The 26,350-nt window shown below is 37.0% G+C and overlaps 1 protein-coding gene and 1 long non-coding RNA gene across 2 annotated transcripts; both read left to right on the top strand.

The window, feature by feature from the left end:
• The first annotated feature begins 1,477 nt into the window (after positions 1-1,477).
• On the top strand, positions 1,478-3,534 carry LOC127438760 (uncharacterized). Its single transcript, XR_007896813.1, has 4 exons — positions 1,478-1,562; positions 1,916-1,952; positions 3,040-3,105; positions 3,214-3,534. It is a non-coding gene; the product is annotated as an uncharacterized LOC127438760 (long non-coding RNA).
• Positions 3,535-5,517: 1,983 nt separating this feature from the next.
• Positions 5,518-26,051, top strand: capn2l (calpain 2, (m/II) large subunit, like). The gene is made up of 21 exons (XM_051694583.1): positions 5,518-5,803; positions 7,338-7,407; positions 10,501-10,619; positions 13,291-13,424; positions 16,879-17,047; positions 18,696-18,779; positions 18,903-18,988; positions 20,078-20,152; positions 20,362-20,522; positions 21,556-21,725; positions 22,002-22,013; positions 22,420-22,631; positions 22,742-22,778; positions 23,804-23,869; positions 23,963-24,020; positions 24,211-24,275; positions 24,426-24,494; positions 24,642-24,720; positions 24,828-24,944; positions 25,034-25,092; positions 25,469-26,051. Exons 1-21 carry the CDS (start codon positions 5,567-5,569, stop codon positions 25,490-25,492), a joined length of 2,103 nt encoding a protein of 700 aa, XP_051550543.1. The 5' UTR covers positions 5,518-5,566; the 3' UTR covers positions 25,493-26,051.
• The last annotated feature ends 299 nt before the right edge of the window (positions 26,052-26,350 follow it).

Genomic DNA, 26,350 nt, shown 5'->3' with positions numbered 1-26,350 from the left:
ATATTAGCCAAAATGTAGATGCTTACTTATCAATGCAATGACTCCCCTGCTCTTACTTGAGCCAGCACTAAAGAAAACTGTTTGTGTTTGTTGACACAATAACAAAATTATTTTTAAATATACTAGCAACAGCATGATGTGGAATATGCATACTGTTTGCTGAAAGCAAACATAATGTCTTGTTATTCAGGTGAGCCAATAAATAAACAGGGAAATGCTATCAATTGTGATTGTTGTCTAATATTCCATGTTTTAAAGGAGTTGTGCTCAAACCCCAGTTCACTGTTGATTGAGTAAAGCAGACTGACATCTGCCAAGGAGCTTTAGTTGAATTTAAGATCTTTATCATCGTCAGAATTGTTGGTTTGTTGGTGTTAGGGGTGTGGTCTGTAGCATAATTCACCATGCATTATTTATGAAGTCTACTGAAATGATGATCAATGCAGGTGAGGACACTATCGCTCAGGAAGAGATGCTGATATATGTGCAATCAGCTAGGTTTTTAATGATTTATTATTGTATCTATTTGGGTATTTAGCCAATCTTACAACCATTGCCACCTACAGTACTTCATTATCAACCATTAAGCCAACCTCTAAGCCAATATTACCAGACACATTACAACCAACCTAACAACCAAAGTTACAGTCAACATTACCACCAACCAACATTATCACCAATCTTATAACCATCATGACCACTAACGTTACAACAAACAAAACGACCAACCTTAGTACCTTATAATAACTATAATTACCAACCAATATTAACACCACCCTGATAGCACACATACATCACCCAGACATCTATTTGATGTGTGTGTTTGCATCTGGAAGACATACTTTTTTACGATGTTTGCTCATCTGCAATACATCTATAAGACGTTTCCTCTTGAAAGACAATAAGATATTCAGCAGATGTCTTAGAGACGTTTATGATTTAGATTGTTTGTAAATCGGATCTTTTTAAGATGTTTAGAAGACATTCAACAGATGTCTTTGAGATGTTTATGATTTAGATTATTTGTAAATCGGATCTTTTTAAGATGTTTATAAGACATTCAGCTGATGTCTTTGAGATGTTTATGATTTAGATTATTTGTAAATCGGATCTTTTTAAGAAGTTTATAAGACATTCAGATGTCTTTGAGGAGTTTATGATTGAGAATGTTTGTAAATCTGATCTTTTTTAAGATGTTTAGCATATGTCAATTAGATTGAGATGCTTTCCAGATGCATACTGCAAACTTGCAACCATGTAATATAATCTGAATTTGAACATTTGATTAATATACATTATTATTTGCTGTGTTTTCTTCAGGTTCCAGAAGAGGTGTGAATGAGCTGTATTTGTTTTGTTCTTGATTTTCACAGGACATTATGGTATAATGCTATAAGTCTCCACCAATTTTCTTTCTTTTGTTTTTTAAATACTGCGAGTGATGCGAGTGATGAGTGAGCGCTTCAAACTGCCTACTGGTGAATATGTCATCATCACCTCCCCATTTGAACCACATCGCAAGGGAAGCTTGAGGACAGCACAGAGAAAGAAGTGGCTGCCAGGTTTGTCAAAAAATGTGTTTGTTTGTTTTGTTTTTTTTAACACTGAGAGAGAGAGAGCTCGTCTTCATTGGTGGGTATGTGAAGACTGGATTGCTGATATTTCAACTGGTTAGATCCAAAACAAGTGTTTGTGAAGTTTTACACCACATGATAGAGCTGTTGCATAGGTTATTTTAAGAAATGAAACACTTCCACCAATCTCAACAATAAACCCACACCCTAAACCATGAAAGCAGACTAAAAAGTGACCCAAACTCTAAAACCTAGTCCTAAATCATAATTTTACACTTAACTTTCTTGTATTTTTACCTGAATGCATAATGGATGTATTTCTGACTTTCTCATCCCTACAGCCCGATGGATGCAGAAATGAATGCAAATGTGAAAAAGGTGAATGTATCTACCTATTACAAATATAACGTGTATTGTTATTAGATGTAAATAATGGAACATACATACAATAGTCAAAAGTCTAAGACCATTGATGAAAATTATTCTATTTTCCATTTATTTTCTAATTTATTACAGTTTTTTCATTACAAATTATATGATTCACATAACAATTTGAGTGGAAATTTGAACAATTAACATGAATTTCAGAATTTCTTAGTATATTTTTCTTAAGTGAAGCATGGAAGTGAATGGTGGTCAATTTTTGAATGTTAAAATACTCACTTTTTCAAACTTATAGCCACAAGACATAAACAATATGCGTGCAAACATGATTTTAGTGTGATAAAAACAATTAATAACCTTTTCTGAATGAAGTTACTGCCAATTTTACAACTTTGTTGCCATGATGATGTAATGTCAACAAACCCTATAGCCCTTTAAAATTGACAATTTAAACAACTGTACAGAGTTTTAACAGAAGAATGAATGTAAGTGCTTTTATAAACGTATAAGGTTCATATTTCTGCCTTTAAACCTTCCAAAAATTGGCCCCATTCACTTCCATTGTAAGTGTCTCACTGTGACCTCGATTTTTGCTATTTTTCAAAGAACAGGAGGAACGAGTCAAAATTAATTTTTGTGGTAATCAACATTATGCCACAAAGGGTGTACTGTCACAACTGAGCTTAACTTGTATTGAACCCGGAATATTCCTTTATGAATGTTAAAAAACACATTGTGTGCTTCAATGAAAGCAACAAAATCCTGTATTGTGAAGAGGAGTTAACTCTGGGAATGTTGGCACAAATGTCACGGAACATTTATATGTCTTAATAGTATCCCTTAAATATCTTAATATTTAAACATTTTATGTCTAAGTTTCAAATTTTTTAAATCCTAAAACTAAGTTTATTTCCAAATTTACTCTAGAATTTGAATTGTCATCTCAGACTTTTGTTTAAATAATTATTTAATTATAACATATAATTATTATTAAATTATATATTATTCTATAATAATACTCATTATTATTAAAATATAAAATATAATTTAACTTCAGTTATTTTGTTTTTGTTTCTCTCAGCATTACATATCCGAGAGTAAAGTGGACCCACATTTCAAACACCTTTTCACGCAGATTGCTGGAAATGTGAGTAAAATGACTTAATTTTGTATCATTATCATTTATTTCCATGTGCTGCAGATTTAATTGATCACAGTATTTTTTACCAGCCTGATCTTGTTTCTTTCTTCTTAGGACTCAGAAGTGTCTGTGCTTGAACTACAGTAGTTACTGACAATTCTTTATAATATTTTAATATAAAGAAATATTATGTCTAAAAGCAACCTAGTCTCATAGAATGAACGTTACTATAATTTCATTTCTGTAAATTGACTGAAACACTATGTGCCGCGTTCTACGTTTCATTGCAGTTTTCTTGTTAAATGAACACTAGAGGCGCTACAACAACTGCGTTTTATTCACTTTCACTCAAATCACAACTACAATGGCTGATTATGACTTTATATACACTCCTAAGCACTGGTTAAACGCTGCACTATTGTCATTCTTTTCAGAGCAAACACGTCTCCTTTCAGTGTCACTTAGGCTTATTATAGATTGTGTTTTTATGTTTCAAGTTTATTCAATTTGTGTTGCGCTATTAACATCCAAATAAAGCATGTGAATTTTATTTAAAAGAGATGCTTGTGTACATTTTCTAAAGATGTTTTCTGAGGGTACGTTTACACAACAACAATGTACTAAAAACAGAAAAGTTTTCCTATGCGTTTTTGAAAAGTTTCACGTACAGACGACAACGTTGTCAAAACGATCCCCGTTCACACGGATCCGCGAAAATGACTAAAAATGCTGTATTATGCATGCCAGGCCAGTAGTTAGCGATGTAAAGAAACACTACGCGCCTGCGCACATAAGCATTCTTCCACAGATCGGTGAATACAAACAATGAAGATGGCGAAAGCATCGAGCAATTTTGTCCGGACGGATGATGAGGATTCTTTATTACTACAATTGCTTTGCTGGAGAAGGGTCAATAAACTCAAAATCTTGAGCAGCACAAACACAGTCCTGTAGTCCGCCATTGTAGTATTGAATGTCTCACACGTTGTTTTGAAGTACTCGCAAGTACTCGAAGCGCGCATGCCTATAGACTGAGCACGTAATACGTGTGCGCAAATTCGCGTTTTTGTGTGTTTGCATGGAGACGATAACAGCATCGTTTTCAAAAACGTGCACTTTGAAACCCGTTTTCAAAAGTTTGCGTTTTCAGGCCCCAAAACGCTGTTGTCGTGTAAATGAACAGCCAAAACGCATAAAAGTTTTCCGTTTTTAGTTGAAAACGTTGTCGTGTAAATGGCCCCTGAGACTAATATTGTAGTCTTAGAGTACAGAACATAAGACAGATGTAGAGAAAACTAAAAAGCAAAGCTTCCATTCAAGAGGTGGAGCTGGAGATGGAGGAGGGTGTTAAGTGCAGCTTGAGTCCATGCAATAGAAAGGCAGCTAAGGCAATAAATAAATACGGGACTTAAATAGGACCGCCCTGATAAGCATCTGAATTGTATTGGTAGATGTCATGCTCAGCTGATTGCGAAAAAATTTCATCGATGGATAACTCTAACATTTTCATCTGTGCTCTACACATAAATGTTTAGAACATTCGATAAGAAGAACACTGGGAAGATTTAGCTGGATATCTTGCAGGTAAATTGCAAGTTATTGTGGATTATGAATTTTGTGTTCATTTTCATATCCTATCAGAAAAGCATGATCATTTACAGATTTGGGTTTTGTGCTTATGTGCTGTTGTTATGTTGCAGTGGCTTTACTTGGCCCTCAGTTGAAAAACCATTCATCATCATCGAGGAAGATGTTCATAAATCTCCTGTAACTAAACTACAGAGGATGCTCAAAAAAAAAGTTTGGTTGGCAGAGAACAATCAATTCAAGAAATGTATGTAAACTTTGAATGGTCATCAAAATTAAATTTGTTCATTGTGCTCTTCAACTGAAAATAAAAGCAGTTGCAGTCATTAAGACCACTAAATTGCATTCTTTCTACAGTATTTTACAAGTCTTTAATTTTCAAGATATGGTTTCATAACTCCCTTCAAAGAGTTTGCCATAGCCTAGATTTTTTGCCCAGAATAGATCAGTACAGTTAACTACAGTTATTGTTTTATCTACAGTTATAAATCTACAGTTGCTGTGGTACAGTGAAGGCTTCAGATGGTAATACTGTGTTGCTTTGACATATAACATGGTTCTAAATTATAACTATACTTGCTGTATATCCATTGTATTTACAAGGTACTTCACAAATACCATGGTACTAGCATGGTCCATTTTTGTAATTGCTTGTTAATGCCTTCAAACTGTGTACAGAGCCTTCTGAATCTAATTTTTGGCTTACAGTTTTATATTAACCGTTAATGCTAATTTTTTGTAAGGGCTGAAACAGGTACATACAGTCCCACTCACAACAACCTCTTGGTTACACTTGCGCTTTAGTGCCCGCTATGGCTACGCCCTATTCATTTAACTCATTGCGCTCAGGTGTGCCGCCGTTTATCACAGACGCGTCGAGATGTCAGGAATAGCGGCGAAGCTCCAGCAGAACCGGGCGCGGGCAGCGGGCATTGGTACCAACGCGCAAGCGGTCAAATTCCTCAATCAGGATTATGAAGCGCTCAAGCGCGAGTGTCTGGAGTGCGGACGCATGTTCCAGGACAACACGTTTGAAGCCAATACAACCGCGCTCGGGTTCAAGGAACTGGGACCGAACTCCTCTAAAGTGCGGGGTGTGGAATGGCTGCGACCAACGGTGAGTGTATTCAAGAAGAACAGACACAGGACTACACATAAGTGTTTTGATGCATGTGTGTTTTATAGAGAGCATCATCACAGTGGTCAAGAAGCTGCTCTTTCATATGTGTATGGCTTGAAAAACCCTGCACCTAAAAAAAAAACAAAAAAACAAATTGGCAGGTGTGGTTGACACATTTTCTGTAAATATACAGTGACAATGGCGGTATGGAATAGCATTTTGATGACTGCACATTTACATATACTTTTTGTACTTATTAAATATATAATTTGTTTTACAATATTTTACAGTAAAATGTCATGCAATGTCTATAAAATATAATGTCATTTTACATTTACAGTTAACAAACAGTTTTATTTATTTTTTCAAGCATTTTTTAAGCCTTCACATGTTGGTCTGAATTTCAGCAAACTGCACTTACTTCAGAGCCAGACAAACCAGGAAGCAATGAGATCATACTCCCCCAGAATGCATGCTCTCATGAAATATTGCTCGCTTATACTCTGAGAGCTCCATAATGCTTTACTGCTTACCAGAAGCCCTTTTAGAAACAATTAGAGTAAATATGATCCTGTCTGCCAGCATGATGGATGGCTATTGTTGTATTCATAAAGAATGGTGTCGGATGAGCTCACAGCCCCAATAGCCCTGTTTTCCACATGCAAAGATGTATTCAAATAGTTTTTTGAACTTTACAATTAGTTTCAGTGATTCATCATGATCAGTGATGATCTGGATAACAGAAATCTCCATGAACACTATTGGTATTGTGTATTAGGGTCGTTGGCAAGAAAGGTCGTCTGAGGGTAAAAAAATTAGAAATCTTTTAAAAACCTATTTCAAAACACGTGTTTTAAAAAACATGTGTTTGTAAACATGTAGTTTTTGTGTCCAGTTTTGTTTCAAACATTTAAAAAATATATATATTTTATAGCATTTTCTAAAAGGAAAAAAAAGATTTAATGACTTTAAAAATGTAATGTGGTGTAACCACTAATAGTTGTTTTGTACATTAATAATGGATTTCTTAATGTTTCGTAAAAAAATATTTTGAGTTAAGAATGTCAAGAAATTTCCCATTTCCTAATTTTTTAAATTTTTTTTTAAATTCACTTGTTTTGTGAATTGCATTTTGAATGAATTTTTGAATAACTTAATAGATTCTGAAAAAAAAAAAAAAAAAGTCTCACATCATTGATCCATTACTGTTCCAGTTCATAGTTGATGTCCTGCAGTTTGACATGCTGTAATACATACAAAATTATTACTGAATTTTCCTATTTATTTATTTTTTTATAATTATTATGCATGCAGTTTTACAACTAAATTGAATATTTGTAGTTAAAAATGTCAATTATCACACCACAGGACCATTTAAAATGGAAATGTAACATTTTTCTAAAATTACAAGCCTAAGTAAATATTTTAAATTAAATAATGATTACTTTAAATCTGTGAATTCTATAACAAACGCATCTTTTGCCGGTAAACCTGTGATTCTTGTTTTTGGAATGCATGTTTTTTGATCTAGCAACTGACGTCCAACCCAGCATTCATTAGTGGAGGAGTGAGCAGAACTGACATCTGCCAGGGAGCTCTGGGTAAGTGCATACAGTCTTAGATGTGGTTTTGATCCATTGTTGAGTGGTCGGACAAGGATAAATGATGACAACAAAGGTGCATAGAATCCTCTCGTCTTGAATGTATATCTCCCAGTAGTTAGTCAGCCATTGAAATGACAATGAAACCTGAAACACAAAAGCTGATTTTCTGGTTTAGGGAGTTTCTTTGAATGGCAGATGGAGGACATTAACAATCAGCAGATTTGTGCAGGGACGGGAGGAAACACCCTGTTCGAACAATCCCTGTGTGTGTCTTTAAGTCCATGTTAGCTTTGAGGCTATCTGGATCTCTTAAAATTAACTTTTTGCAGATATGTGTCTAAAATGTACAATTTTTCTCTTGAAAACATACCATAAATATTGCTGACTCAAATTGCACTACACAGGTTTTTGTCCAATCAGATGCTCTGTTGAATGAGAATGCCCCTCCCCCTAATACCACCTGTGACCAACTAGCAAGATGCAAATTTAGCACATAAACAAATCAGTAAAAATGGTTCATGGTTGTGTGTGTGTTTTAACAAAAGGGATGGGCCTTTCGGTATGTCCTGTTTCAAATTAGGAAGTACATCAACATGAAAAAATTACTCTTGTCAAGCGATGAGTTCTTTAAAAATATTAGACTGCTATTAAATATAAAATATATGATAGATTTGATTTGTTTAACATTTTTGGTCTCTACATAATTTCCATAAACCCATTTGTGTTATTTCATAGTTTTGAGGACTTTTATGGTCAAAAATGGAAAATAGTAATAATAAAAATGATTAGGTGTGTCCAAATTTGTAATTGGTGATATAATCATTGCATATGTTCTTAATAGAGGTTTAAAAATGTTTTGATTTTTGATGCATGGATTTTGAAATGTAACAATTGATTATCATTATTTTAATATTGCTGAATGAGATACAAATCTAATTTCAGATTACATGAGACTTTTCACAACAGATGCACAGCACGTGTGATTGAAGGGGAAAAAGTGCATTTTAAATTTAAAAAAGTTCATGCTGTCGAGTTCTGCTTTCTGTCATTATTCATAACTGTTTGCATCCATTTAACCAAAGTTAACTGTTGTTGCTATCTTCCCCTGATTACGATATATTATGTTTATATTGCTTTTATACAGTTGTGCTCAAAAGTTGGCATACCCTGGCAGAAATTGTGAAATTTTGGCATTGATTTTGAAAATATGATTGATCATGCAAAAAACTGTCTTTTATTTAAGGATAGTGATCATATGAAGCCATTTATTATCACATAGTTGTTTGGCTCTTTTTTTAAATCATAATGGTAACAGAAATCACCCAAATGGCCCTGATCAAAAGTTTACATACACTTCAATGTTTGGCCTTGTTACAGACACACAAGTTGACACACACAGGTTTAAATGGCAATTAAAGGTTAATTTCCCACACCGGTGGCTTTTTAAATTGCCGTTAGTGTCTGTGTATAAATAGTCAATGAGTTTGTTACCTCTCACGTGGATGCACTGAGCAGGCTAGATACTGAGCCATGGGGAGCAGAAAAGAACTGTCAGAAGACCTGCGTAACAAAGTAATGGAACTTTATAAAGATGGAAAAGGATATAAAAAGATATCCAAAGCCTTGAAAATGCCAGTCAGTACTGTTCAATCACTTATTAAGAAGTGGAAAATTCAGGGCTCTCTTGATACCAAGCCAAGGTCAGGTAGACCAAGAAAGATTTCAGCCACAACTGCCAGAAGAGTTGTTCGGGATACAAAGAAAAACCCACAGGTAACCTCAGGAGAAATACAGGCTGCTCTGGAAAAAGACGGTGTGGTTGTTTCAAGAAGCACAATACTTGTTGACCCCTATCCAAACATAGTGCTTATGGTTGTGACCAAAAAGCTCTATTTTGGTTTCGTCACTCCAAATTACAGTGTGCCAGAAGCTGTGAGGCGTGTCAAGGTGTTGTCGGGCATATTGTAACCGGGCTTTTTTGTGGCATTGGCTTCTTTCTGGCAACTCGACCATGCAGCTCATTTTTGTTCAAGTATCGTCATATTGTGCTCCTTGAAACAACCACACTGTCTTTTTCAAAAATTTCACAATTTCTGCCAGGGTATGCAAACTTTTGAGCACAGCTGTATCTCCATAAATGTTCTGCATATTTAAAAAAATAATAATAATTACAAATTGTTCAGAAATAATCCAATCAATGCATCATAATTGTTAGGTAAATAATCATTGTCAGGGCAAATATTTTTTTTAATCACTTAATATATTATTCTGAAATCAAAATGACTAACCTCCTTATAGTAAACTGCAATGAGAAGTGAAATCCTGCGTCTAAAATTTGTAGTTATGTCAGTACTGTCATTGTCAAAAGGAACAGCCAAACCTTTTTGTCTGTGTTGCAACTCCCAAACACACTCAGATCCTATTAAACCTGCTTTTCTCCATATAACTAATAACTTTTGTGCACTCTTTTTTTGTCTCCTAAGTTATAAGCCATTAATGTGTCAGGTGACTAAATGTTCCATGTGTCACCATTGCAATTATAATTTCCACTTTACTGAAGCAGAAAATGTTTGTGAGCTATGAGCTCTCATCAGAATCAAGCACTCACTGTGTTAATGGCACTGACTGGCCAACTTTGTACACTAGACATCAAGACTGGGAGGAAAAGTATATGATGCAAAAAAGCCTGGGAACTCAAAAAAAAAGTGTGTGGGAACAGGGGTAATATGACAGGTGGTGTCTCGTTACATGACAATAAGTTAAAGGTTAGGTTGATAAGAATTTATGTTTTATCAATTACATGTTACTGTTGCACTTCATTGTTGAAGTTTTTTTGCCCTAATAACAGACCAACCTCTGCTACAGTGCAACTGCAGTTGCCCCCAAAAGACACTTTTCAAGCAAAACGTTTCACAAAAAGAAGTTGGTTAGGTTTAAAATAAAAAAATAAATAGATAAAAAAACAGTTGATATAGTGTTCAAAGACATAAGGTATCTGGATGCTTTTTGGATGTCAAATGTGTTTGGATAGGAATAGGAAGATAAGTGGAACAGTCAACACAGTATTATGACTTCTTACTGGTTTCCCAGGTGACTGTTGGCTTCTAGCTGCTATCGCTTCTCTAACCCTGAACCAGGACGTGTTTGCCCGTGTGGTCCCATCTGGTCAGACCTTTGACAGTGACTATGCTGGAATATTTCATTTTCAGGTGAATATCTCATTGTTCATATCAAGACCAAACAATATTACAATTTAGCCATATCATAAATAAAATGTGTGATTGTACATTCAGAAAAAAAGAGATGATGTATTTATTGTATGTCAATACATGTTTTATACCATAAAATACATTTGGGGTGATTCTCACGAAATCTGTCAAGACAATGTCATGGTCCTATTTTACTCCAAAATCAAAAGAAACAAAAAAAATTATTGTAACAGGGTAAGGTGGGCAAGGAGGAGGCGGGAACTGGCTGAACAGTCAACATAAGTTTTAATAACATAAATGAACTCAAATCAGTTTAAACAAACATATAGACACACACACACACACACACAGCGGCCGCATGTGGCTCTCTCTCTCTCAAACTGGCGTCTCTGGCTCCCCTTTATCTCTCTCTCCCGCTGATTAGGTGACTCAGCACTGGTCGTGCAACCTCATGGCCCAGCCTCGCCCTCCTCCTCGTCACAATTATGTTTTGCATATAGAAAATTAAGCCTTATTTTCAGGGCGATTAAGATTGTGACTTTTTTTGTATGAGTTGTGTACAATTTATCCCCCAATTCTCATTATATAATGCACAAAAAGATGGTCATTGTGGTATTCTCTTTACCACAATGTGAAAAAAGATTATATATTTAAATTGTAAAGTATTTATACATCATAGTAGTACTCTTTGGCACTTTATTTCATTTTTGCTTTTTAAATAAAAAGAATCCTTTTTTTCACAGTGAAATTGTAAACAGTAGGTTGACATTTCTATAGCTGAAATTAGTTTGCTCTTACCGAAATATAAAACACTGCCCCAAGTGGCAAAAGGGGTAAGTGTTGTTGGGCGTATGGGCACATGTGAGCTCCATTTTCCAGGGTGAAATGTCCGCAGAGGGGCACCAAAAGCGAGTTGTGAAGCTAGTTGTTTTCAGCTGTACAGGCTGTAAAACAGTGAAGAGGAATGCATATTTTAGAAACTATACCCCCAACCCAAACCCCAAACCTAAACCTTACCATCAGTGGAGTAAAAATGTCACGTTAGACGAAAAATGCAACCTCCGAATTGCACTCATCACTAATTATGCATGGGATCTGAATCCGGGTCTCCAACACTGCTGATGCAATGCACTTTCTGTCTCACCACAAGAGAAGGTAAATGAGCTTCAGCCGATGCAAAAATGTCAGATAGGAGATGCTGCTTGTCAGAGAATTGGCATAATGTGTCCGATCATGCCGACTTCCTGAGTGATCATGTTGGTTTTTACTGTAATACAGTAAAAATGACTGTTACAGTAATGAGAATCGTCTTTAAAAACAGTGGGAATAGTAAAAGTGAAGCGTTCAAGTGCATTATGGTAACGCTAACTGCGGAGTAAAATATGCTTAAAGGTGCAATGTGTAACAATTTTCATGTAATATTCGCCTTTTTTTTTTTTGCCAATGTGTGAACTGCTTGTAACAGAACTTAAAAAATGAGCCCTTCCCAGACTTCCTAGGTTGCCTATTAAAGCCTGTAGACTGATTTTCATGCGAAGGGAGCGGGTCGCTTTTGCTAGGAAAATCTAAAGGATGTGACGTTTATGCACGCTCCCGAGAGCCTTGCCTCAGACAGTAGCTTCTCTTCCACTATTCACAGCGACAACAAAATGCAAGACTAGGTAATGTTATCTTAGAGATGGAATCCAGCAAACGTCCGGCTCCCAGCACAACACCGACTCCTACACAAACTCACAGTAAGCCAAAAAAAACAAAACAACAACATTTATCTACTGAATCCTGTCTGGCTAAGCGAAAACGTGATCGTGTTCGAGCGAAAACTAGAGTGAACATCGGCAGGGCATTTGATTCCTGGAGGGACCTTCGTTCGGTTTTGGGGATCAAAACTGACCCTGAATTGGCATTCTTCTTATTGGACAGGTAAGCTTACATAAGTGCAAAGCATGTGAAATATAGCGCCATAAGGATTGATCTGTGTAATTTGAGCTAACTTGATCTTGCCTGCTAACGTTGACGAATTGCAAGCTACCTTGCTTCGTAACTTTCAAATAATTTCAACGATCTTCTCTTTTATACTAAAAGTCAGGTATACAGGATAAATTTAAGCAAATACGCTGGTTTCTTGATCGTAGTACAACATATGACATACAAAACATACATTAGTTCAACATAACTGCGGTGCAACAGTAAACTGTCTGGTATAGTTCGGTAGTATGTAGCTGTATGTGTGTATCAGTATGCTATGTTAGCTAAGTAGTTTTAATTTAGTCTCAAAGTTTGTAGTTAAACAATCATAACTGTGTAACATCTGTCAGCATGATGCCAGTGAATCACGTTCAGCCTCTTTGTACGTTACGTCATTGTTTTGGTCGATACTCGTACGCTCGCATCCCTATGGAGTGTGTGCACGAGCACGGGCAACAGGTAGCTGGCTGCAGTTCACTGCACATTAATGGCCACAGGTGTCATTAATAACAAGGGTTTCATACTTACTTACTGCACCTTTAAGTGTCCTGAAAATGGTCCTAAATGAAAGCTTTATTTTCTGATGCATAATGTAATTTTGTTTTTTGTAATGATTTTGGGTTCAGTATGACCAGGACAGGTTTTTTGAGAATCACCCTTTTACAAACTTTCATTGAATGTGTACGCTTGTCCATCTTCCTTTCAGTTCTGGCAGTTTGGTGACTGGGTGGATGTTGTCATTGATGACCGTTTGCCTACCAGGAAAGGAGAGCTGCTGTTTGTTCACTCCGCAGAAGGCTCAGAGTTTTGGAGCGCTCTGTTGGAAAAGGCCTATGCAAAGTGAGTGTTTCATAGAGTTTCTGGTAGAGCATGGCACTAGCAACGCCAAGGTCATGGGTTTGAAATAAAAAAATAAAAAAAGACAAAAGTCTTTCACTATAGAAACCGCAATCTCCTCCGCCATTTTAAACAGTATGTCCTCTCCAATGTGGAAAGTCCAGTAAGAGGTAAGCGCCTTGAGTTTGTGTAATTAATCAGTCTGTTGTGTCTCTCAGCTGTGATGAGCCTTAATGCTGAAGTTGTTTGTTTAAAGCAGTTTAAAGCTGTTTCCTAGCTTTAGTAGTGTAGTAGTAATATGATCAATCACAGAGCGCTGTTGTATGTAAACAGTGGCTGATGCGGATTCACTTAACGTCACCTTACTCATATTACACACAAAAATTATCTTTTGCCGCCACCTGTTGGCTAACATATGTAATGTCAAAAAACTTAAAAATACATAAAGAGACACATATACAGTAGCTTTTAACACTTCTACACTGCTCTTACACTTTAGTTTAGAATGGCACTAACACAAGCGTCCGAGTGATGATTGTGTCAGACCATCAGTGCTCATGGAACGTCTCTGGTCCAATCAGATTCGAGGACCAGAACTAACTGCTGTGTGTGTGTGTATGTGTATATATATATATATATATATATTATATTATTGGCTTCTTTTTTGGCAAAAATGTGATGCCTTCAATGTGTAAATTCAGGGATGGGTCGTGGAATGTCCTTGAATGGCCCTTTCAGTCCATCATTAAAATCCCATTGCAAATCTTTGTTGAGATTTCAAGGAAGCAATGGCAGCACAGAAACCAAAGAATGTCAATGAGCTGGAAGCTTTTGCTCATGAGAAATGTGTAAAATTCTAATAGAGAGGTGTCCGAAGCCTGAGAACACACCTGAAATATTTATTTGATGTTATTAAGGGTAAAGAATGCTCCACAAACGATTGACTTTGGGGGTTGAATATTTTTGATGACATTTGTGGTGAGAATTAGTTATTTTTATTTTCAGATTTGTTCTCAGAATCACTCAAATGTGTATTAAAAACTTACTTTGACTGTTTACTGAGGTTTTAGTTGATGTGTTTTAATTCACATCACCAGAATGTATTGCTGGTCAGGGGTTCGAATAATTTTGATTGCAACTGTGTGTGTATATATATATATATATATATATATATATAAAAAAAACTCAGCAAAAAAAGAAACGTCCTCTCACTTTCAACTGCTTTTATTTTCAGCAAACTTGACGTGTAAATATTTGTATGAACATTCAACAACTAAGAAATAAACTGAACAAGTTTCACAGACATGTGACTAACAGAAATGGAATAATGTGTCCCTGAACAAAGAGGGGGCTCAAAATCAAAAGTAACAGTCAGTATCTGGTGGCCACCAGCTGCATTAAGTACTGCAGTGCATCTCCTCCTCATGGACTGCACCAGATTTGCCAGTTCTTGCTGTGAGATGTTACCCCACTCTTCCACCAAGGCACTTGCAAGTTCCCAGACATTTCTTGGGGGAATGGCCCTAGCCCTCACCCTCTGATCCAACAGGTCTCAGACGTGCTCAATGGGATTGAGATCTGGGCTCTTCGCTGGCCATGGCAGAACACTGACATTCCTGTCCTGTAGGAAATCACGCACAGAATGAGCAGTATGGCTGGTGGCATTGTCATTCTGGAGGGTCATGTCAGGATGAGCCTGCAGGAAGGGTACCACATGAGGGAGGAGGATGTCTTTTCTGTAACACACAGCGTTGAGATTGCCTGCAATGACAACAAGCTCAGTCCGATGATGCTGTGACACACCGCCCCAGACCATGATGGACCCTCCACCTCCAAATCGATCCCGCTCCAGAGTACAGGCCTTGGTGTAACTCTTATTCCTTTGACAATAAACACGAGTCCGACCATCACCCCTGGTGACACAAAACCGTGACTCGTCAGTGAAGAGCACTATTTGCCAGTGCTGTCTGATCCAGTGAAGGTGGGTTTGTGCCCATAGGCGATGTTGTTGCCGGTGATGTCTGGTAAGGACCTGCCTAACAACAGGCCTACAAGCCCTCAGTCCAGCCTCTCTCAGCCTATTGCGGACAGTCTGAGCACTGATAGAGGGATTGTGCGTTCCTGGTGTAACTCGGGCAGTTGTTGTTGCCATCCTGCACCTGTCCTGCAGGTGTGATTATTCGGATGTACCGATCCTGTGCAGGTGTTGTTACACGTGGTCTGCCACTGCGAGGACGATCTGCTGTCCTTCCCGTCTCCCTGTAGCGCCGTCTTAGGTGTCTCACAGTACAGACATTGCAATTTATTGCCCTGGCCACATCTGCAGTCCTCATGCCTCCATGCAGCATGCCTAAGGCATGTTCACGCAGATGAGTAGGGACCCTGACATCTTTCTTTTGGTCTTTATTTTTGAGTCAGTAGAAAGGTCTCTTTAGTGTCCTACGTTTTTATAACTGTGACCTTAATTGCCGTCTGTAAGCTTTTGGTATCTTAACGACCATTCCACAGGTGCATGTTCATTAATCGTTATGGCATGGAAAACATTGTTTATATCCTTTACAATAAAGATCTGTAAAGTTATTTGGATTTTTACAAAATTATTTTTAAAATACAGTGTCCTGAAAAAGGGACGTTTCTTTTTTTGCTGAGTTTATATAATATATATACACACACACACACACACACACACAGACACTACCGGTCAAACATTTTGAAACACTTCAAAACATTCTTTATTATATTTTTTTCTTCACATTTACAATAATAGTAAAGTCATCAAAACTATGGAATAACATAAATGGAACTATGGGAATTATGTTGTGACTAAACAAAATCCAAAATAAATCAAAACTGTGTTATATTTTAGCATCTTCAAAGTAGTCACCCTTTGTCTAGAATTTGCAGACATGTACTCTTGACATTTTCTCAACCAACTTCTTGAGGTATCACCCTGGGATGCTTTTTAAACAGTATTGAAGGAGTTCCCATCTATGTTGGGCACTTATTGGATGCTTTTCTTTATTATTTGGTCCAAGTCATCAATTTCAAAAACTTTTTTTTTTTTTTTTTTTTTTTTTTTTTTTGAGTTTTATAATGAAATAAATGAATATGGTGGCACAATTATATTTTTGTCTACAAAACTAATTTCAAACATTTAAACATACACCTTCAGATCAAAAGATTTTTAAGATCATGAGAAACATTTCAGTCAAGTGTTTCAAAACTTTTGACCGGTAGTGTGTATATAGCTTGAATGCACTGTAAGTATGCTGTTTTGGATAAAGCCATTTACCAAATGACTTCAGTTGGGTTGAAGTTGCAACCACCAATACCAACTGTACTTTTGTCAAGAGAATTTGTTAAAACATTTAGCAGAAACACAATTATTTGAACTCATCTGGCATGTCTCAGTGTAGCAGCTATACTTGGTAATAATGATCGGCTTCCTTGTATTCAGGCTGAACGGCTGCTACGAAGCTCTCTCTGGTGGCAGCACTACAGAGGGTTTTGAAGATTTCACTGGAGGCATTGCTGAAGTCCATGAACTAGCGAAAGCAAATCCAAACCTCTTCAAAATCATCCAGAAGGCTTTGAGCAGAGGCTCGCTGCTTGGTTGCTCAATAGATGTGAGAAACTTCATGTTTATGTGTGTATTTATGTGTTTTCACCTCAGTTAATTAGAGAAAGATGTTACCAAATTAAATAGTAGTGTGTAACTGCAGGCTATTTGGGCATCCGAGTCCCACAAGGGAAACATAGCTGTAGCAATGTTTACCTGAGCACCACTAAAATTTTGCTTAAGTAATGGTTTAACCTAACTTCAGAGGATTTCATAAAGCCTTCAGCTGTGTCCCAAATGACGCACTATACACTATGCACTACAGTAAACACTCGGCCGTCTAGTTTATGAATTTAAAAAGTGTAGTATCATATCAAATTAAACACTAATGTTTTTTTATGACACCGAAGCATTCACTGTTTTTCAACTGACAGAAGTGATGCCGCTACCTTTAGCATGTTAGCCACACTTATATCTCAAATAACGTACATATTCATAGATTGTGGGGTAATGGTAAAGCATTAAACTAATTTTTGCAAAGTGTTGTCTTCACAGAGGTTTTATCTCTCAGAAATTGTTGTTTATGAAGTAGTTTAAAAAAGTGTATACATAAGTATGTTTTAAGTGCTGTAACAGTACTTTTACAGTGCTACTTTCTCTCCAGCTGTGCTCGCTATCGCTACCTTCCGGTCCTGATTTTATTTGCTTTCCACTTTTTATTTTAAATATTTATGGTTACTGGCTAGGGAGAATAATCAGTCTATATTTTTTTAATTCTTTCTGACAAGCAGCCATAAAAGGTAATGTGACTTACTTTATGTAAACAATATTTTTTATTGGTAGTGTACAGTGATATAACAGGGAATAGCAACTCAAAACTCACTACTCTCAGTTCTTTCAAACAAGTAACTTTTTTTGTTCTTTCTTAAATAGTGTTTAGCAGAAGTAGCTTTACTCATATCACTGTAAATTCGTCAAAAGTAGGTCGAAAGTTCTTCAGCTGAAATCGGTCTGTGCTTACTGAAATTCAGATCACTGCCCCCAGTGGTCGAAGCTGGATGTGTTGTGCACATAAATTTTGCACGTGTGAGCTCTAGTTTTTTGGTGAAATGTCTAGTGGCACCTAATACGAGTTTTAGTTGTAAATGATGTAATATAGTCAACAGGAATGCATATTTTATTAACTTACTCCCTAACCCCAACCCTAAACCTAACCATTAGTGGAGTAAAAATTTAATCTTAAGAGGGGAAAATGCAACCTCAGAATCAGGCTCATCATTGAATATGTAAACAAGACCACTTCCTGGTTTCCACAGGACCAGAACCTGAGTCTTTGAGGCTGCTCACACAACCCACTATCAGTAGTGCTTGTGGGGGAAAAAATAAACATTTAAACTGATGCTAAAATCTCTAATGGAAGATGCTGCTTGTCAGTCACTCGGCAGAATGGGGTCGAAACATGTTTATTAACTGTGCGATCATACTCTACTCACAGTATATTTTTTGGGAAGAAAGTGTACTTTTACTTGAGTATGATTTTTTTGAGTACTCTTCCCAACATTAGTACTCTTTCTGTTGTGCAGCTATTAGAAACTTGTAATTAGTAGTCATGTGTAACTGATTCTGTTGTGAAATTGTCAGAAACCTGTAATTGATAGTCATGTGCAACTGGTTCTGCTGTCGTGTATTTGTTAGTTTGTTTTGGTTTGCCGTAGATCACAAGTTCCGCTGACTCAGAGGCGGTTACAACTCAGAAGCTGGTTAAAGGACACGCCTACTCAGTTACAGGAGCCGAAGAGGTCCGTAGTGACTTTGTCGACTAATATTTTTGAGAATTGCAGTAGGATTGAATTGCTTATGGAATGTGAAGTATGATCTATTTTTTGCTCAGTACTGTATGTGTTTTCATGCTGTCTGCATAGGTGGAGTACAGAGGTGAACTAACCAAGCTAATTCGGATCAGGAACCCCTGGGGTCAGGTAGAATGGACCGGCCCCTGGAGTGATGGGTGGGTAACACTGTATGGTGACGTATAGTCTTCAATGTTAGATGTCTACAAATGAAAACACTTAAAGATCTCCGACATCCTGTTTAAAATCCTGCTTAATCCTGTGATTTTACGAACAACCTATTTTAAGCGGATACTCGGGTGGTGTTGCAGAATGTAACCACACCCATGTTGTCTGGGAGAGAGACGTGAGTTGCTATGGGAACTTTGTTTAAGCCCTTATGCCTTCAGGTGTGGGAAGGTCAGTTTCTGTTTCTCCCCTCCTCCTCGTCAGGCAGTTTACACCTAACAGAAAAAACTTCTTCCTCATTTCACAACAAAATACCTCACCTTAAAGGGATAGTTCACTCAAAACTATATAATTTTGTTATCATTTACTCACCCTCATGTCATTTTAAACCTTTATGACTTTCTGTCTTCAGTGTAATACAATGGACATGTTAGGCAGAATGTTCACCTCATTCATCCTTCACTTTTATTGCACTGTTTCAATACAATGAGGTTTGACATTACTGAAGTAGTCAATGATGTAAAAGCTATATTTGATTTGAGTGCTGCCTGCTGCATGCAGGAATTGATTAATGATTTAATTTCAGTGTAAAAAAAACAACAACTTAAATTTCAGTATGTTCATCACTCAAAGTGATCATATGGCTATAGAAGTCTTGTAATATAGTTCAAGTCATAATAGCTACTTCTACTGTGGTTTTATGATGTTTATTTCCAGTCGTATTTGTAGCTTGAAAGTTCATATTTACGCTCATTATATGGAGGAAAAAATGAGACATTAGTGTGCATAAATTTTGACTGAATTTTCATGTCACAATTTTCAAACTATTACTTTAATGTTGCCATGTTTGTGACTTCAATGCCGTAATGATGTCTGGATAATGGCAAATGGGCTGGGTGAGCTGGAGAGGAACATTTGTGTAAGAGTATGTTTACACAGAAGATCAAACACTTATCTGAAAAGAGCAAGGAAATCTTGTTTTCCTAAAATGTCCCCTGTAAGCGAATTTTAAAAGGTTTGTTAAAGAATGACCAGGAAATTCACAGCTGAATCATGAATTCAATGCGATTGGTTTATAGGGCGAAAGAATGGCATCAGATCAGCGATAGTGACAGAGAGAGACTGAGCTCCAAAGCAGAGGACGGAGAGTTCTGGTAATCTGCATTTCTAAACATAATGACCATATTGCCATTTCATTTGTGGGTCAAATTAATAAATAAAATAAAAAAGAATTTATTTATCAGCACATTTTACGTATTTCATGTCTACTCTTCTAAACCAAGCACACCAAAATCTGTAATTATTTTATTTTGTCAATCAGTGTATACTGAGATCAGTGAAAACATTTTGTTCTGTATCTCAGGATGTCTTTCTCTGAGTTCCTGCGGCATTACTCACGGGTGGAGATCTGTAACCTGACCCCAGACGCTCTGTCAGATGACAGCTTTAATAAGTGGGCGCTGTCCAAGTTTGATGGCAACTGGCGGAGAGGATCTACTGCTGGAGGCTGCAGGAACTACCCAAGTAATTAACTGCATAATCCACCTGATTAACTTATCAGATCAGTCTTAATGTTCTAATGCAGCAAACTGTTAGCAACTTATAGTTTTAAAGCACACAACAAATCCAAAATTCACTTTTGAGGTATTACTGTGTGTAATTCATGTAGTAGAACACCAGAGTCACTTGAAGTGATTTTAAGCACAGACCACAGTTTACTCAAAAATCAAAAAACTCTATTCTAAAAAAACCATTGGAAATTTCAGAGGGAACAGGCTGATCTCATTTTGAATTCGGTGACAGAAGGTTGAACGTTTTGCTCCTGAAATCGTCTGTGCTTGCTAAAAATTCAGACCACTGCCCCCAGTGGCCGAAGCTGGACATGTTGTTGGGCAACATATGGGCACGTGTCAGCTCCATTTTCTAGGTTAAAATGTCCACAGAGTGATGGCAAAAGCAAGTTTTTAGTTGTAAATGGTGTAATACAGTCAGAAGGAATGCATTATTAACTCTACACCCTAACACAACCTCCAACCCTAAACCTAACCATCAGTGGAGTAAAGTGGTCATTTTAGAGTAAAAATGCAACCTCCTAATCGCGCTCACCATTGATTTTGTGAACGCCTCAGAGGCTGCTTGCACCATACAGTCAGTAACGTTAGAGGGAAAGATCAACACCCAACAATTAATTGATGCAAAAATGTCTGATAGGGGATGGCACTTGTCAGTAATTCAGCTGAATGCCATTGATTTCAGGGTATATGAACTTTTGGAAGCAACTTTTCTATTTCCCATATGATCATGTTGAAGGAAACCCATAGCAAAATAGCCTTTAGGGTTGGCCTACAAATTGATGTTATACTGTAACTGAACAGCTCAATTTCCAACCCATGACTATAAAATGCTAATTCTCTTCAGGTTTTAAGACTGCAAACTGAACAACTCCATAAACTGCCAGCATAGCTTGCAACCGAATGATACAGCATAAACCCAAGAAACCCAAAACGTTATTTCAAGATCTCAATTTAACTGTATGTTTTGACCTATGTCCTTACAGACTCATTTTGGATGAACCCTCAGTTTTTGATCAAGCTGGAGGAAGAGGATGACGACCCGGCTGATAATGAAGCAGGTTGCAGTTTCGTGGTGGGTCTGATCCAGAAGAACCGCCGCAAAATGAGAAAGGTTGGAGAAGACATGCACACCATTGGTTTCGCCATCTACGAGGTGAGAATAGAGCTGTGACGGACCAACCTAACACTGTGTCAGCACTGAAAATGACCAATGTTATGCTATGTTGTGCCACAATTACTAACAGACCAATCAGCTGAAAAATGTGTTGATTATAATGGATGTTATCTAGTTTTGGTGCATTGCAATGTGCTGCACACTTCCAGTGTAGAAGCAGTGTAAAATGATGGAGGTGGAGAAGAGAATAACCAGTTATTCCTTCTGATTGCCTCCAAAATTATTCCTGAACTTCTCTCTTGTTGTCGTCCACAGGTGCCACAGGAGGTATGGACTGTTGATAACGATGCACAAAATCCCGAGACATACAACATCCTGTTTTTGCTACGTAGCATTAAATGCCAAAAATGTTTGGTCTACCTCATAGCTTTTAACACCCATTGCATACTGTAGATCACAGGTCGGCAACCTTTCTGACATGAAGTGCCATTTTTAATTGTTTTTGTTGATCACAGTTTAATCATGTGAATCTTGACCAGTGGGTCACTCAGACAGTTTATCTGCTCTGTGTGGTTCATTTAGCTTCCATATAGCTCATAACTAAATACAATCTCTTTTTCTTGTATCACTTGCATGCCGATGGTAGCCGACCCCTGACAAAGAACATCCTTTGTGGCTTTTTCTTATTTGGCTTATATCTAATCAAAATATCCTGTCCTATCAACTGTTGTAGTCTGTCGGTCAGAGGAATCTCCACCTGGATCGTAACTTCTTCGTGCGGCATGCTTCAGCGGCTCGCTCCGAGACCTTCATCAATTTGCGTGAGGTGTGCTCTCGCTTCTGTCTGCCCCCTGGCGAGTATCTCATTGTGCCCTCCACTTTCGAGCCTAATCAGGATGGGGACTTTTGCGTGCGTGTCTTCTCTGAGAAACAGGCAGAGTTCCAGTGAGTTCCTGGATAAATTGTTATTGTGGCCTGCAGTATTTGATGTAGCACTGAAGACTTTAACAATGTTTTTTTCTTCCCACCTAAATTTGTTGTTATGTGTTTTTTAGAGAGCTTGATGACCCTATTGAGTTAAAGGTTCCCGAGGTAAATTTGGGTTGCTGTGTCATGCCTAATGCCTAAAGCAAACTCTACGCAAGTATATAAATGTAAACGCATCTTCTACGGTCTGTTTTCTCTTTCAGGGCAATTACTGTCATGTTAGAGCAACATTTTGAAGAGAATCTTGCTCAGCAAGTTTGTCAAAGTCACTTAAACCATCAATATTTTTCTAGCTATAGTAGCTACCTAAATTACTGCACTAGTTTAATGACACAAACACTGGAGGGGAACTATTGCTCCCTTGAGAACTGATGTTACTGCAATAATAGTGCAAGAAAATACCGTACAATGGGACCACACACTTGCAATCCAACCTGTTCTCATAGAATCATGTTACTATACCTACATTTTTGCAAAAGTATTTTTACGAGGTTCGCTGTACGTATCGCTGCAGTTTCCTTGCGAAATGAATACTAGAAGCACCATAACAACAATGACTTATTTTCACTTTCAAGCAAATCACGAGTAAAATGGTAGATTATCTGTTCATGAACACTTACTTAAATGTGATCAAATTGCTCAACTGATAGAGTGTAGCACTTGCTATGCAAAGGACTGGGGCACGAGTCCTGAAGAGCACGCGCACCACAAAATGATGTGGTTGCTTCAGCAATTGCATTTTTCATCTCGCATTTGCTTTTTATGAAATATTGGTTAGATTTAAGTTTAAGGTTTAAGTTTGGGTGGTAGGTTTTGTTGATATAAATTATTGATATAGCATAAACCTTAAAAACCTCATCTGTGTGGGAGAACATTTTACTCTCTTTTAGCACCACTCTTTGGACATTTCGTCTCAGAACTGCCACCATATGTGCAATGAACAACATAATATCATTTTGCATAAATGTTGCCACAATCACATAATTTTCATGAGATCTGGCTATTGCAATCCATTGACCAAGCATTCTCGTATGTTTACTTGCACAGAGTATGTTCATGGTCTAACTGGACTGTACTAACATGTTCATTGTTTTGATTTTTATTATAACTAAAACTTTTTTAACTTTTAGGTTGAAGTCACTGAGGCTGATATTGATAGCCGCTTTAAAAATCTCTTTGGACAACTTGCAGGGACAGTGAGTAGTACAGGATAATGATCTAACTGTGCAATTTAGAATGATGTCCATGTTTACTTTTGTGAAACACTTCCAAATATTTTCTTCCACAAGGACTGTGAAATTTCTGCCTTTGAGCTGCAAAATATTCTGAACAAGGTGATATCTAAACGTAAGCTCTTTACCGTTTTTGTGGACCATTATTAAACTTGCTTATTATTTTGTACATACTGTAGAATATATACTGTGGAGTCCAAAATGTTTTTATTTTGTATTTTCAGTTTTTTCATCTGGACTATTTTGAACCACATAGTAAATTGTTTGTTATAATTATACTAATTAATGTAATATACTTTTCAAAGGTAAGGACATTGAAACGGATGGATTTAGTTTGGAAACTTGCCGCAACATGGTGAACTTACTGGATGTATCCTTTCCACAATATGTGACATCATCATTATAATTTTCTGTGTAACAAGTGTGTGAAATCTACCATATTTAGAAATGACCCAAATACAACAATATGTAATTTAATTATTTTCTATTCTATATATTATTCACTTAACTGATGTCTCAGAAAGACGGCAGTGGAAAGCTAGGCCTGCTGGAATTCAAGATTCTCTGGACTAAAATTGAGAATTACTTGGTATATTTTCATACTTCTATGTATATTTTTTTCCCCTTCCTCTTTACAATATGGCTTCAATGCCTACTCTCCCTGATAATTTGATCTGGAACTGGATTCTATAAGATGCCATAATGTTATGGTCTGGCTGTGTTCATGCCCTGTCAGGACATCTACCGAAACAATGACAAGGACAAGTCAGGCACAATGAGCTCTTCAGAAATTAGAGAGGCCATAGACAAATCAGGTCAGAGCTTGTGTTTTAAAGTTCTCAATTATCTCTGGGGGATCTAAGGTTGGAACCTTTGAGTCTTTATATTTTTTTTTTTTTTTTTTTTTTTTTGTCTGTTTTAGGCTTCTCTCTGAATAACTCTCTACACCAGATCATGGTGGCTCGTTACAGCAATGCCAATCTAACTATCGACTTTGACAATTTTGTGAGCTGTCTGGTGCGCCTTGAATGCATGTTCAGTAAGTGTTTGAGAGTGAGCTAAAATTAAATAATGATTGCTGTGTAATGTATGTCTATTCATCCTAATGCTGTAAATTCTCATGTTCAGAAACATTTAAAATTCTGGACAAGGAAAAGAATGGCATGGTGGAGCTGAACATGATGGAGGTATGTTTCTCTGTAAATGTTTGATCCAGGGATTTAGTTTCATTTTTTTAGTTTTGATTTGAGTTTAACTTTTGGTAGCTGACAATTACATTTTATTTTTTGTTAACTTTAGAGTCATGAAAATGCATTTTAGTTTAGTATCATTTTTTCCTAAGTTTTTTTTTTTTTTTTTTTTTTTTCAGCTATCAAAATGTTTTGACTTAGTTTTTGTTAAAAATAAAATGAAACCACTTGATCAGCTGATATAGTGTCTTGTTTTCCTGGCTACATGATTGTTGTATTAGTGTACACACACACGCGCGCACACACACCCCTGTGCTGCTGCTCTTACCTGTTCAGGCTACTTCCATTAAAGCTGTGTTTTGTCTTCCTCTAGTGGCTGCAGGTGTCTATGCTCTAAAGATGAATGGCAGATTTAAGCAACAGGGTGCAGATCTGGAATATTTTTCTGCACTCACACAAGTGTGCTGACACTGAAATCCAGTGGCATCCTATAGAAATACTCAAAGACAAAAAGAAAAAGAAAAAAAAAGAAGAAGTGAAGCAGTCTGCGTGGACATCAAATTGTGAAACGGACTCAGCCCTGCATCACAAACTGATTACCATCGCCATATGCTTAATAGAACTGGGGGTTCTTTACAAAAAACAAATGAATAAAATGAAACTGTTTGTGAAATAGAGGTGATCTAGGATAATATGGTTATTTAGTTTTACAGATAATTTAGGAAGACAGTAACTGAGGGGAAATATTAACCTTTGTAGAGTTTATGATGGTGTGTGAAAGAGGATCTTTCTGAATTTTTCAAATTTTTTGAAGGCTGGATATTTACAAGATAGTAAACGGACCAATAGCAAAAAAAAAAAAGAAAGATTTTTGATTGAATCTAACATATGTTTTGAGGGTTCTACATTTTAAAAAGTGTAATCATTAACACAAATAAATTAATTCTGTGACTATACCAACACTGTTAGTGTGTCTTTTCATGATGGGAAAAAGGTGCCATCCATTGTTCCTGATAGGCTACTCTGCCTTGCAGGCTCCATATAGTTAGGATTAGGGTGGGAGTGGGGTTAGAGCACCTGCTGCCTGCCAGGAACAAACCATAGTACCTTTTGTACAATGGTTGCGTCTTTTCTGGAACTGAGAACGTTGCTTAAAAGACTGATTCCTGTGAGAGGAAAGACATTCTAAATCTCATCTGCCTCTCATAATATAACAGTTGAATATGTGATAATAATGTGATTTAGTTTTTTAGAA

Source organism: Myxocyprinus asiaticus, chromosome 50, assembly GCF_019703515.2.
Source record: "Myxocyprinus asiaticus isolate MX2 ecotype Aquarium Trade chromosome 50, UBuf_Myxa_2, whole genome shotgun sequence".
Lineage (NCBI taxonomy): Eukaryota > Metazoa > Chordata > Actinopteri > Cypriniformes > Catostomidae > Myxocyprinus > Myxocyprinus asiaticus.
This window is presented reverse-complemented; position numbering and strand designations above follow the sequence as displayed.